The following is a 13,918-nucleotide window of genomic DNA, read 5'->3' as shown; positions in this document are numbered from 1 at the left end:
TTTCTAAAGCTAATCTGATGCGTTAAATGGGAAAAGGAGATAAATCATGGCATGGGTATAAGGTTTAAAAAATCTCATGTTTGTGCTTAGTGAACAGAATTTGTCAGGAAAAAAAAAAGAGGTTGAAAAGCTCTTGCTCCAAAGTTTTTTTAGAGGATTATTCAAGGAGTGTGGGAAAATTGACCTCTCCTCTCCTTCTTTCTTAGATATATTCCACCTTTGATCTGGGGGAAAAGTGGACACATCCAAACAGCCTTGTATGGGAAGATGGGAAGGGTGAGGTCACCACACCCGTATGGGCACCGGAAGTTCATCACCATGTCTGACGGAGCCACTTCGACCTTTGACCTCTTCGAGCCCTTGGCTGAGCACTGTGTGGGAGGTAAGCTAGTTTAGGTCATATGATTGGGCCATCACTCAGGGAAGGGGAACTAGTCCGTGAGGGAGCCTCAATATAAATGCTCGAGCCATTGATACTTACCATCGCATTCAGGGTCCTGTAGGAAGTCTGCTGAGGTGCATCACTTAGGAGCAACTGGCAAGGACTGGCTCCAGCGTGTGCTTGCCGGGCGTCCTGTAGGGCTCTTCAGAAAGCATTGTTGAACACAGTTTTTTAGTCCTTTTGTGAAATAGAAAAGCTTGGTATAAGAACTTGGAGCCCAGGACCAGGCCTCTGGTTTGATGACAGCAACAGAAGCTGGACTATTCTAAGTGCTTTATGTATGCTATTATCTCATTTAATCCTCACAACAACCCTGAGAAGTCAGTGCCTTATTATCCCTACTTTACTGATGAGGAAACTGAAGCTGAGAGATGCAGTGTAGCTGGTCTTGTTTGTTGGACAACAGCAGATAACAAAGGCTCTCATATACCCTCTGCTTAGGTTTCCAGAGGTCTGGGACACCTATATCTCAGAAACAACCACGGTTTCTACTGGTGATAAAACTCTCATTGCTCTGTGCAGACTGCACAATAAACATTCATAAAAAGCTTCACAATGAGGACTTCTGAGGAAGTGGAGTTAGATGGCTGCATCCTTTGAATGCTGTTACTACTGGAAGAGGACATGTCTTTTGAGTTCTGTAGTATTCAAAGGCACCTAGTTTTTTACAGGAACTCAGTCAATATTTAGGGGTAAATTCCAGTAAATGTAATATAGCTCTCAGTTATTTAAAACACTTAGAACCTCTGAGTAGCTAGTGACAACTTAGCTTATGTTCCCTCTGTCTGGAATGCTTGTCCCAGACCTTCACACAATTGCCTCTTTGTCATTTAGCTCTCAGCCCCGATGTCACCTCAGAGGGATGGTCCCTGACTCCTCTAACTAGTGTTTCCTTCCCAGGAAATCCATCACACCTTCCTGCTCTAGTTCTTCATGGTACCTGCCACTCTCTGAGCTTATTTGCATAGTTGTTTATCATCTGTCTGCTAGAATGTAGGAATCCCCAGAGTCGAATAAACAGTCACAGAAGTGAATAAATGAATAGATTAGGAGTTCACATTGTGTTTCTAAGCCTTGTAGCTGATCTTTCAAATATTTATTTCTCTACCATTTAAAAAAGTTAAATATTTTTTCCCTTGCTTCTAATGCTCTGACTTCTTCTACTATTAAAGTACAAAATTTAAGCAATTTAATTTAACCTGCTCTTCTAGGACTGAGGTGGAAAGTTGAAAAGGACGAAACTGATTCTTTTTTGTGATTGTCTGTGTCTTTCTATCACCCCTGTGCCCAGAAAGGATTGATGAAGGTGGTTCTGGAAGGCAGAAATGCTTCCAGGAAACGCTCTAAGAAAAGCAGCCGTTTTTCCTTTTTAATGATTTCTTCCTGACAACAAAAGGAATAAATACTCACTCATAGAAAATGTAGATAATGTAGAAACATTTAAAAAAAAGAAAAGAATCATCTGTAATCCTACACCCAGCATACCACTGTTAGCGTTTTGTTCCATTTACCTTCGGTTCTATGCAAAGTTTTTCTAAAATTTAAATTACTACACATTATATTATAAATTATAATATAAATATTTCCCCATATAGTTAAAAGTCTAAAAGTCTTCAATAACAAAAGTCTAACAATTGCTTAATAGTCTCCAATGTGGTCATACCATAATTTAATCATTCTGGTTTTGGGCATTTAGCTTGCTTATAATTTTGTTGCTCTCAAATAATCCTTTGATAAGCATCCTTACTCATAAAATTTAAGGCAAGATTCCAAGAATTGGAATTACAAGGTCAAGGTTTAGAAAAAATTTTAAGTTTCTTTATGCATATTGCGTACAAATTTTAAAATTGTTCTTAACTTTCAGAAGGAAAATTTGTGGTTAGATTTAATAACCCAAACACCACTTTTCTTTTAAAGAAAAACACATATTCATATTTTTAAGTAGGTAGTTCATGCTCATGATAGAATATTCAAAATGTACTAAAGGATATACAGTAAAAGTGTAAGTCTCTCTCCCACCCTAACAGTGGTACCCACTGTTAGGATTCTTGTGTTTGATTCCAGAGCTAGTGGATGCGTTTATAAACATAGATGTCTTTTCCCCCCAACAAATAGTAGCATATCATAACCCTTTTCTGCACCTTGCTTTTTCCACTTAATACATATTAGAGAGCTTGCCATATCAGTGTATGTAAAGATGTCTCATTATTTTTAAGGGCTACATAATATTTCATCGTTTGGATATGCAAAAATTTATTTAAGCAGACCCCTATTTCTGGACATTTATGTTATATTCGGTCTTTTGCTATTACAATCTATACTGTAGATATGTTGTTTTGTGTATGTACAATGTATCTGTAAGATAAATACCTGAAAGTAAAATTGCTGGATCAAAGAGGTCTAAACAAACACTGCTTTTTATTTTTTCATTCATTCATTCATACAGAATTTCATATAGAAATTAAGAGTAATGCTTGGAAACTTGTATAAGAATTTGACAGAGTGATTTTATATCCATTGACTCTAATAATTAAAAAATTGAGATTTGAATCTTTTTCATTTCATTTTTCTAGTAGTTAATTTTGATTATATTTTATTTTTCAAAAGCATCTGTCCATAATGGATTGGAACTTTTAAAAACTGACCCTTCACCACAAATAATTTGAGAAACACTGCTATAGAGAGTTCCAGCTAGAGGGAAAGATATTCTTTCCCAGAGAAATGAGTGACAAGATGTATGTTAAATTCTCTCCTACTGTTGGCTAAGCCAATGAAGTGTAGTTGTGACCATTTATCATGTCACTATTTATTGGCTATCTCGGAATCTCCTCCTCCACCACATAGATGATGTTACCATGGTCATCTGCCCTGGAATTGCCAATCACAGTGAGAAGCAGTACATCCGCACCTTCGTTGACTACGCCCAGAAAAATGGCTATCGGTGTGCCGTGCTGAACCACCTGGGCGCCTTGCCCAACATTGAACTGACCTCGCCACGCATGTTCACCTACGGTAAGCTTGGGGCACAGCCAAGTGGAGAACCCCTTATTTCTTTTCCTACTCCAAGTGTGCTGCTACTTCTGCTTCTGCCTTACTTTTCTAAGTTTAGAATTTGTGCCCATCTGAAAGAGCTGGTGGGGCACACAATTGTAACAGCAGCCCATGTGTACTGGGCGTTTGAGAAGCCATGCCTCACATCAGCCTCTCAGCTGGGCACTGGAACAACCCCTATCTCAGCCAATCTCAGAGGCAGAAACTAAAGCTCACAGGGGAAGGTCTTGCACAGCGCCTCCTGCTGGTAAGTTAATGCCCTTCATCACTATGCCCTCCTGATGCTCATTCCTCAGGACTCTTGTGAGTGGCAGGCCAGCGCTGTGATGAGGCATGTGGATGTTAGTGGGAAGGGAGTCTAGCACATTAACAACTCAGTGGGTTTCAGGCTGCTTGAGGACGGGAATTGGATCTCATATTTAGACAAATGCTTCTTGAGTTTCATCGAAGTCCTTTGTTAGGTAAGGCTCTGTGTTCTGGACCGCTCGTTCTTAAATCTTATTTAACTCTCCCTTCAGATTAACTGAACACACATAAATAATAAACATTAAAATATGTGTCTGTATATGTACCAACATTTGTGGTGTTTATAACCACATCAATTATAAGGTGTTTTCATGGGAAACAAATGAAAATTACATTTATAATCTCACCATAACTAATTTTCTCTTTCTTCATCCTCCCATTCTTTTATCTGTGTGCACATAGTTTTTATTTAGATGCAGTCATAGTGTGTATATCTATGGTAACTTAATTTAAATAACTTTATATTCACTAACATAAAGATGCATAGTCATTATATTTAATCTTTTTAAAGAGCCACATTGCTGTGATTACCCTGTTATAGTTTATTTAACCATTCCTCTTTGTAGCCATTTAGGTTATTTAAAGTTTTTCAGCATTTTAAATAATGATGCTATAAATATTTTTTCATAGAACTTTTTTCTTCTCTTTAGTGTCTTCTTGGGAGTAAATTTCCAGGAGTAGAATTTCAGAGTCAGCATTTTTTATACACGTCTTGTACATATTGTCAGATTGTCCTCCAGTAATATTGCTCCAGTTTTTTCCACCCTTGGTGGCATGTGAGGGTGGGTAAGGAAGCGTGAGCAGGGGCACCTGCTCTGTGCCAGGCTGGGGGCTCCCATCCGACTGCTCCTCCGTGTGCACTCCCACCTAAAGACACCCATTTTACAGCCTCCCTTCTGTTCAACAGTTTGGTCAGTAGCTTGAAGATACAGGTGAAGCTCCAGATTTACACGTAACACAGGCACATGGGGAGTAGTGAGTAAGTGAGAGACAGGTTTGGATCAAAAGGCAGAAACAGGCAGTATCTAACAAAAATGAAAACAATGGAGAACAGTTATAAAGTCCTGTACTTAGATATACAAATTCGGGTGCACAAGTAGAGGATGGGGAAGTGTGGCTTGGCCGCAGGGTCTGGGACGGGAGTGCTACCTAACAGCACGAAGTGCCAACAAGACAAGAAATGCCAACGAGAACACTTAACATGTGCCCAGCACAGCACCACCGTTTCCCCTGGACGTGATCTCTTCCATCTCCACAGCAGCCCTTGAGGCAGTGAGTGAAATTGTGATGGAGAGACTGAAGCACAGAGAGTTTAAGTAATTCGGGCAGGGAGAGAACCCGTAAGTGGAAGAGCCAAGATAAGAGCCTGAATCTTGCCGCCCTGGCCTCCAGAATCCTAGGAGAGGAGCTAGGCCTGTGCAGTCCAGGCCCCCGCCCCTCAGAGTGCTGAGCTATAGAGACAGGAGTCTAGACTGGGGGGTACTCGCACACAAGTCGAGGAGTCTGGTGGCTAAAGGAGCAGAGACGAGTCGGCTCAGTGTGGGACGTGGTCACAGAGAGGCTACCCAGCCCTGCCACTGGCCAGCTGTGTTACCTTGAATTTGCTTAACCTCGGTTCCAGGTTCTTCAACTGCAAAGTGGGGGTTACAGTTTTACAATTAAATATGGGTCACTAAGGACTTAGCAGGCGATTGAGTACCTAACATATAGTATCCACTTATGAAATGTTCGACTTATTCAAATACTTGAAGATCCTATAATGCTAGTGAAAGATTAGCAGTGCTCTGTGTGGCCCAGATAAATAAGACGTGTTCTGCAGGGGAAGATGGGAATATCAATAATAATTACAATACAGTATGATGAGTGCACCAGTTGAGAGTGTCTGGTGGGCGCACAGCAGCAGGGTGGAGAATCCAGCCTGTCTCCATAGGCAAGGGTCACGCGTGGAAGGAAGGGTCCTCCCAGAAAAAGCATTTGAACTGGGTCCTCAAGGTGAGGAGGGGTTGGAGCTCAAAAATAGAGAGATGGGGGCTGTGGGGTAAACAGCCCTACAGCTGCCTTTTAAGAGAGTGGCACATCTGGGCTGGCAAGCAGAATTTGAGAAGGAAAATCCGTGGGGTGAAGTGAGTCCATCTAGGGTGAGCTCAGCACCCACATCTTTCATAGTAATTTAACTTACCCTTTTTGTTGTTGTCACCGTTTGTTTCATCAGAATTTTAGAAATAAATTCCTATAGTTTATTTTAGTAGTTTTCCAGAAAGACAGGTACCTAAAGATATGGATGATTTTTCTAGCTGTGCTATTTAGTTCTTTTGTTTATCAGTACATCTTTTAACTGTTGAGGTGCATTGTTTAACCATCGGTTAGTAAGGTCAAACAAATGTGACCTGAGGTCAAAAATCCAGAACTTAAGGCACTTGAAATCCAAACAAAAAAATCTCTGGGGGCGTCCCTGGTGGTGCAGTGGTTGAGAGTCCGCCTCGATGCAGGGGACACGGGTTCGTGCCCCGGTCCGGGAAGATCCCACATGCCGCAGAGCGGCTAGGCCCGTGAGCCATGGCCGCTGAGCCTGCGCGTCTGGAGCCTGTGCTCCGCAACGGGAGAGGCCAGAACAGTGAGAGGCCCGCGTACCGCAAAAAAAAAAAAAAAAAAAGTCTTTGGTAGCTTAGAGAAGGTGTTAGTACTTCCTTAAGTGCTATTAATATGACTTTAGTTTAAAAGAATGGGTTTTTAAAGAATGAAATTTTGCTGTTTGCAACAACACAGGTGGACTTGGAGGGCATTATGCTAAGTGAAATAGAGACAGAGAAAGACAAGAAAATAGAAAGAAATAGAGACAGAGAAAGACAAGTAGTGTATGATATCACTTATATGTGGAATCTAAAAAATACAACAAACTAGTGAATATAACAAAAAAGAAGCAGATACACAGACATAGAGAACAAACTACTGGTTACCAGTGGGGAGAGGGAATGGGGGAGGGGCAATATAGGGGATTAAGAGGTAGAAACCTCTTATTTTGTACCTTAGGTATAAAATAAGCTATAAAGGGGAATTCCCTGGTGGTCCAGGAGTCCAAGGACGAGGGTTCAATCCCTGGTTCTGGAACTAAGATCCCACAGGCCGTTCAACACGACCGAAAAAAAAAAAAAAAAAAGCTACAAGGATATATTGTACAACATGGAGTATTTTCAAATATTTTATAAATATAAGTGGAGTATAACCTTTAAAAATTGTAAATCACTATATCATACATTTGTAATTTATATAATATTATATATCAACTATACTGCAATTTTAAAAAATAAAAGAATGGGTTTTTAATAAACGGTTCCCTGGACTGATGAATAAGGAGCAATCCTTCAGCAAAGCTGGCCTGATACATTAGAGCAAAGCCTATGTTTGTTACTTTTCACTGGTAAAGTGAGGCAGCTCAACTGTTAACAAGCTAGAACTGAAAAATCTTCATCACACTTAGTCCTGTATTGACTAGTTGCCTATTTATGGACTTTCTATACTTCAGTATAAATATATTTGTTGACTTTTATTTCTACACCTAATATCATTTATTTTTAATTACTGTTGCTTTGTGATATGGCCTAATATCTGATAGGATTCACCCTGACCCATTGCTTCTTCAGCGTGTGCGTTTGTCTCTCTGCGTGTTTATTTTTTCAGTTGAACTTTAGAATTACTTTGTCAAGTTCTGTGTTGAGTTTCTGTACCAGTCAAGATGGACTCGATTATGCTGTGGAAACAACCCCCAAATCTCACTGGTTTAAAAACAAAGATTTATGTCTTCCTCACATGACAAATCCATCCTGGCTTGGCCGGGGGTGTCCTATGTCCCATCACCATCCTCACTCAAGCACCCAGGCTCATGGAGCAGCCCCCATCTGGAGCATTACCCGTAGAGGTCACAATTTATTGGCCAAAGCACATTACATGGTCAAATCTAACTTCAGTCGGGTGGGGGAGGTGTGTTGTTCCCAGAGAGGGAAGTAGATTTTGGTGAACTCTAGCACACTGTATCACAATTTTTGAATAGAAATTTTATTGTATAAATTAACTTGGAAAAGTTCGTTGTTACAGTGTTTTCTTATCCAGGAATGTGGAACTTCCCTTCAAGTCTTCCTTTATTTCTCCCATAAAGAACTTCTAGTTCAGTGGTTATCAACATTAGAATTCCCCTGGGGAACTTCTGAAAGATACCAAGGCCAGGGGCCAGCCCCCAGGAGTGTAAGGTTCCCCCCGCCCCAGGCTGAGAGCCACAGATGTAGGTCTTACACATTCTTTGTTTCCTCTTCAGTTTTTTTCTTTTACCTTTTTATTACAGAAATGTTCAAAATATAGAAAAGTAGAGAGAATAGTAAAATGAACTCAGAATAAACCCCTCTGTACCCATCACTCAACCTCAACAAGTACTCAGCTTCTGGCCAATCTTATTTCATCCATAAACCACACCTTTCCTGCATCCCCCTTCCAAGATTGTTTTGGAGCAAGTCCCAGACAGCCTATCATCTCATCTGTGACTGTTTCAATGTGATGCTAAGGTACATGGACTCTCTGTAAACTGTTTTAGTTTGCTAGGGCTACCAAAGCAAAATACCATAGCCTGGGTGGCTTAAATTAAAGAAATGTATTTTCTCACAGTTCTGGAGTCTAGAAGTCTAAGTTCAAACTGTTGGCAGGTTTGCAAAGGCTTCTTTCCTTGGTTTATAGATGGCTGTCTCTCTGTGTGTCCATGTCTGTGTCTCTGTCTGTGTCCTAATCTCCTTTTCTTTCTTTTTTTTTGTCAAATATCCATACCATTTGTTTTGTTTTGTTTTTGAAATTTATTTATTTATTTATTTTTGGCTGCGTTGGGTCTTTGTTGCTGCACGCGGGCGGGCTTTTCTCTAGTTGCAGGGAGCGAGGGATACTCTTAATTGCGGTGCGCGGGCTTCTCATTGCAGTGGCTTCTCTTGTTGCGGAGCATAGCCTCTAGGCGTGCGGGCTTCAATAGCTGTGGCTCGCAGGCTGTAAAGCGCAGGCTCAGTAGTTGTGGCGCACAGGCTTAGTTGCTCTGCGGCATCTGGGATCTTCCCAGACCAGGGCTCGAACCCATGTCCACTGCATTGGCAGGTGGATTCTTAACCACTGAAGCACCAGGAAAGCCCTAATCTCCTTTTCTTATAAGGACACCAATTATATTGGGTTAGGGCCTACCCTAATGACCCCATTTTAACTTAATTACCTCTCTAGAAGCCCTGTCTCCAAATACAGTCACATTCTGAGGTACTGGGGCTTAGGACTTCTACATATGAATTTGGGGAGGACACAATTCAGTCCATAACATAAACATAGCACAGTACCATCATCACACCTAAAACTTTAACAGTATTCCTTCATAGCAGTTCAGTTTCCCCAGCTAACTTCTTTCTTTGTTATTTTCCTTTTTAATTACAGTTTGCTCAATTCGGGATCTAAATCAGGTCCCATATATTACAGTTGTCGCAAAGGTTTCTTAAGCCTCTTTTAAATCTCCTTCCCTTCACTTTTTTTTTTTCTTTTTTTTGGCTGTGTTGGGTCTTCGTTGCTGCGTGCGGGCTTTCTCTAGTTGCGGTGAGTGGGGGCTACTCTTTGTTGTGGTGCACGGGCTTCTCATCGTGGTGGCTTCTCTTGTTGTAGAGTACAGGCTCTAGGTGCACGGGTTTCAGTAGCTGCAGCACGCGGGCCCTAGAGCACATGGACTCCAGTAGTTATGGCTCGCGGGCTCTAGAGCGCAGGCTCAGTAATTGTGGCGCACGGGCTTAGTTGCTCCACAGCATGTGGGATCTTCCCGGACCAGGGCTCGAACCTGTGTCCCCTGCATTGGCAGGCGGATTCTTAACCACTGTGCCACCAGGGAAGTCCCTCCTTCCCTTCACTTTTAATAGACCCAGTCAAGTCAGCCTCTTCCATGTGGGGTAACTGGATGTGACATGAGGGGGGTCCAGATACCTGGGACATGGCACAGCCCATCCAGAACATACGAGGGCGCCAGGCACTGGCCTGAGGGGCCTGCTGACCTCAGGTCTGCCCAAGTTCTGTGTGGAGGGCCCTTCTCTTGTCTCACCAGGTTTCAGCTTGTCATGCAGGACTCAACCAAGATGGCACCTTCTTAGAGAACCCTTCCAAGACTCCCCTCGCCCCCAGTCATTCTCTGTCTAATCCCCCTCTTCACATTCTTCAAGGCACGTATGGTTTGATGAAATGTTGTATTTGTTTACATGTTTATTTCCTGTCTCTCCATCCCCAATTCCCCTCCACAAGTGCCCGGGGTCTTTGTGCTCCTGTTCTAGCCCCACAGGGCCTCGAACCCTGCTTGGCCCATAGAAAGTGCTCACTAGGTCGGTGTTGCCTGAATGAGGACTGAGAGGAAGGGTGCGAAATGACAGTTTGTGGATAGAAGGTGATGTGCAGACTAGCGTGCCTCAAACAGGTGTGCCTTATGGTTGTATGACCTGTCCTTATGTAAACCGTGTCGCTCTGGAGCAGATGGCAGGCCTTCCAGTCACTGTGATACTCTTGGGGCCTTTGGAAACTGTGACCTTGACCAGAGCAAACTAAAGAGGGCATCAGCATGAAGCCCTCATTCTTCATTTCCTGTTTCCCCCCCCCCCCACACACACACACCTCTCTTTCTGAGAAAATTGCAAAAGACCTTTTCCTGCTTATCAAACTAACTCTGTTCTAAACCACGTAAGCACTAATCCCTTGTTATTGGGCATCTTTGCTGATGTGATTAGAAATTGTTGAAAATAGATCTCTTGAACAGAAGAATTTCCTAAATGGATAACCTTACATTCTTGTGACTTAGAATCACATGAATCCTTAGTTCTGCCTTTGAAAGATAAATTCATTAAGGAAAATCCTGCATGACAGCAGTTACCATTTATCTCACACTAACAGTGCCAGGCATGTGCTGAGCATGCACGGGTATTACTTCCCTTGATCCTCCTGATGCCTCGGAGGTAGGCGTTAGTTTCCCCACTTCCCAGGCTCAGGGAGGTTAAGTACCTTGCCTGGGGTCACACAACCAGTAAGTGGTAGGACCAGCATTCAAACTGCGTGATTCTTAACTTCAACTCAGTACCACCTCTGCCGTAGTGTTCATTTCCTATTTATGATATTGCTTATTAGAATAAAGGTGAGCAGGGAGATAGTTGAGCATTAAAAAGATTTGTCCCCACTATGGTGGTAGTGGTCATTACTGTTTTTATTAGTAGCTGTCGCTTACATTGCACTTGTTGTGTGCCAGGCACTGTTCTAAGTACTTTATAGGATGTATTAAATCAGTCATCCCCCTTTTACAGATGAAGAAACTGAGGCCCGGCAAGGTTGAGTAACTTGCACATACTGTATAGCACAGGGAACTCTACTCAATACTCTGTAATGGCCTAGATGGAAAGAGAATCTAAAAAAGAGTGGATATGTGTGTATGTATAACTGATTCACTTTGCTGTGTACACCTGAAACTAACACAACATTGTAAATCAACTATACTACAATAAAAATTTTTTTTAGAAAAAGGTTGAGTAACTTGCTCCAGATCACAAAGCTGATGAGTGGGTGATCCAGGTTTCCATCCCAGGCAGTCTAGTCCTGGAGTCCATGCTTTTGAACAACTACATAGCCTTTCCATGTAAGGGACTGCATCCTGCTGATACTTCTAAGGAGTAAGGAAATAGTTCCCAGTCGGATACATTTTAGGTTTAAGGCAAAAGAGCAGCCAGGAGCTTCTCAGAGCCACAGAAACAGGCCTGTTGGGTTTGGGCTCTGGTTTTTGTTTATCTCACATCCTACAGACATTCATGAGGCCAGACCCTGTGATGAGAATACAGGTGGGAATTCAAGTCCCTGCTTTCTGGAAGCTCCCATTCTAGTGAAGAACAGCTCACCATCGAGGGAAGGGGGGGAAACAGTCCCAATCAGTCTGCACTTACTGGCTGGGCTTGTCCAAGAAGAATATTTACCAACAGCAGCCTTTTTAAGGACAGGGGCCAGATTTTAATATTCAATTTTTATATTATGTTCTTGTTAATCTCCTTCATATAGCGTATCACTTAGAGAGAGTTGCTCAGGGAATGCCTGCATAAGGAAAAGGCAGTGTTTTAGAGTCCAACAGATGGGAATTTGAATTCCACAGCTGGGGAAGTTAGCATTAATATAAAAGTACACAGCATGAGGCCCAGCAAATACCAGTAAATGCCAATGATTATTGTCTTTATTAGTCTTTCACTCTTACTTTGTGTTTTCTGTGAGCCCACTTAGAGGAGAAAAGGTGAAAGTTTACTTGAACAATTAAATGGCCTAGCCTCTATGTCGGCTTCAAACAGTTGACTGCCTGTGAACTGTCATAAGGGCCAATTTGAGAAGCAGTGCTCGTTGAGCATAAATTTCTGTTTTGAGCTTGGTCTGAGTTATGACTCTTTTTACAGGTATGGCAAGGCCCCGGTGGTTATTTTGAAGGGTGCAGTGCTTGCTTTCCAGCTTCATAACCTTCAGTACTGGCTCCTTGCCAAATCTGGTGGGCCCAGGCTGAGGGTAGGGGGGATGGTCACACACCTCCAGCTCAATGTTACTGGCTTCTATATTCAAAATCAGTACTGGAAAGTTGTTTTTATCGTAGTACATGTTTATTAGCTATATTTTAACTTTCTAAAAATTATTTTCATTCTTTAAAAAATTTCCTTACCACTTGCCTCAGAATAGTTCATAGATTTTTTTTTTTAACCAGCAGATATTAAAGATTTCCCTTTTGATGAGTTACATGACATTATCTGATCTGACCAAAGACAAAATGTGAAACTGTTAGGATGACTAGTAGAACCCACAAGGGTAGAATTTATCAGTCTTTTAAATTTCTTATTTAAGTACGATACTTTGCTGGAACAGACTGGGGGTCCATAACCCTATCTTCTGGATGAGATCAATGAATAACACTTGAAAATGAAGGAAAGCATAGAAGTCTTGAAGATTTTTTTGAAGTGTATTTATCATACAGGGCCTAATCTTTAATTGGAACACTGCGGTAGTGAACAATTGACTTAATTGATTTTTTAACCTAGGCGGTGTTAGGAATGTGAGTAATGTCGTCAGTGATGCTGCAGGGGACCAGTAAATTCAGGAAATATTCTGCTCCATCTTTATCTTTGGCTAAATGCCTTATCCCAGCAGTCCAGTATTCATATTCAGAGCAAAGTAGAGCTGGATCAAGTCCACCAGCCAAGGAAACGAACTAAAAACCAGAATGATCCAATTGTGGTTATTCTGACCTCCATTTCGAAGACTGACCTTGATGTCTTATGACCAGAAAGTTAAGAGCCAAGTTAAGAGCCAAGTGACAAAGGGTCTATGAGTTTGATCTTGATTAGAGGAAAAATTTAAGATTTTTAAAAAGTCTTTTCTATATCAGATGAAAGGAATAAAAATAATAACCTTGCATTGGTGACTCAGTCAATAAGGTGACTGAGTCCCTTAGAATCATGAGCCTCCTAAGAACTTAGGACCGAACACCAACCTAGGACATTTTGACATTGAAAATGGTCTCAAACGATTTAAATTACCTTTTCCTGTGAGTTTAAACAGTGAAGTGGGCTCTTCCCTTATTTCTAAACATCTGGCTTTCTTACATTAGACATCAAGCTGAGAAGAGGTACATGAAATCACAGCATCATCTTCTGTTGCTTGGAGGAGGAGCTCATTAATGTCCAATTGGGTTTAATACAGGATTTTTTTTTTTAACTGTCTTTTGGAACCTCAATGTAAGATCAGAAAATTTTGCCTTGCTTAGGGGATAGCATTTCCATCTTAGAAGGGAGGGAAGCCCTGTACCTGGGGTCACCATATAATTTAGCAACCCAACTGGGTCACTTATGAGAGTGAAAAAGGACCTTACTAATAACTGCATCAGAATAACAGACAAACTCCAGGACTCTCTCAGGCAAACTAAGGTGTATGGTCACTCTGCTATACAGCATGCTGTAGAGGTCACCCACATGATCCAAGGCATTTTGCCACAAAGAGTTGCAGACAGTGATTTTTAAGAAACTTCTACTTTGTTAGAAGTAGAAGTAACTGCTCAATCTAGCTGAA

The 13,918-nt window shown here is 41.6% G+C and overlaps 1 protein-coding gene across 1 annotated transcript in view; it reads left to right on the top strand.

Moving 5' to 3' along the window:
• Window positions 1–13,918, top strand: part of ABHD2 (abhydrolase domain containing 2, acylglycerol lipase) — a 108,351-nt gene that overhangs the window by 59,921 nt on the left and 34,512 nt on the right. Inside the window, exons 3-4 of the mRNA XM_079910171.1 lie at window positions 207–382; window positions 3,287–3,454. Of these exons, the coding sequence (XP_079766297.1) occupies window positions 207–382; window positions 3,287–3,454 (344 nt within the window). The remainder of the gene's footprint in view (window positions 1–206; window positions 383–3,286; window positions 3,455–13,918) is intronic.

Source organism: Stenella coeruleoalba (assembly GCF_951394435.1).
Source record: "Stenella coeruleoalba genome assembly, chromosome: 2".
In the NCBI taxonomy this organism is placed as follows: Eukaryota; Metazoa; Chordata; class Mammalia; order Artiodactyla; family Delphinidae; genus Stenella; species Stenella coeruleoalba.
The sequence above is the reverse complement of the archived record's forward strand: the minus strand, read 5'-3'. Positions and strand labels throughout refer to the sequence as shown.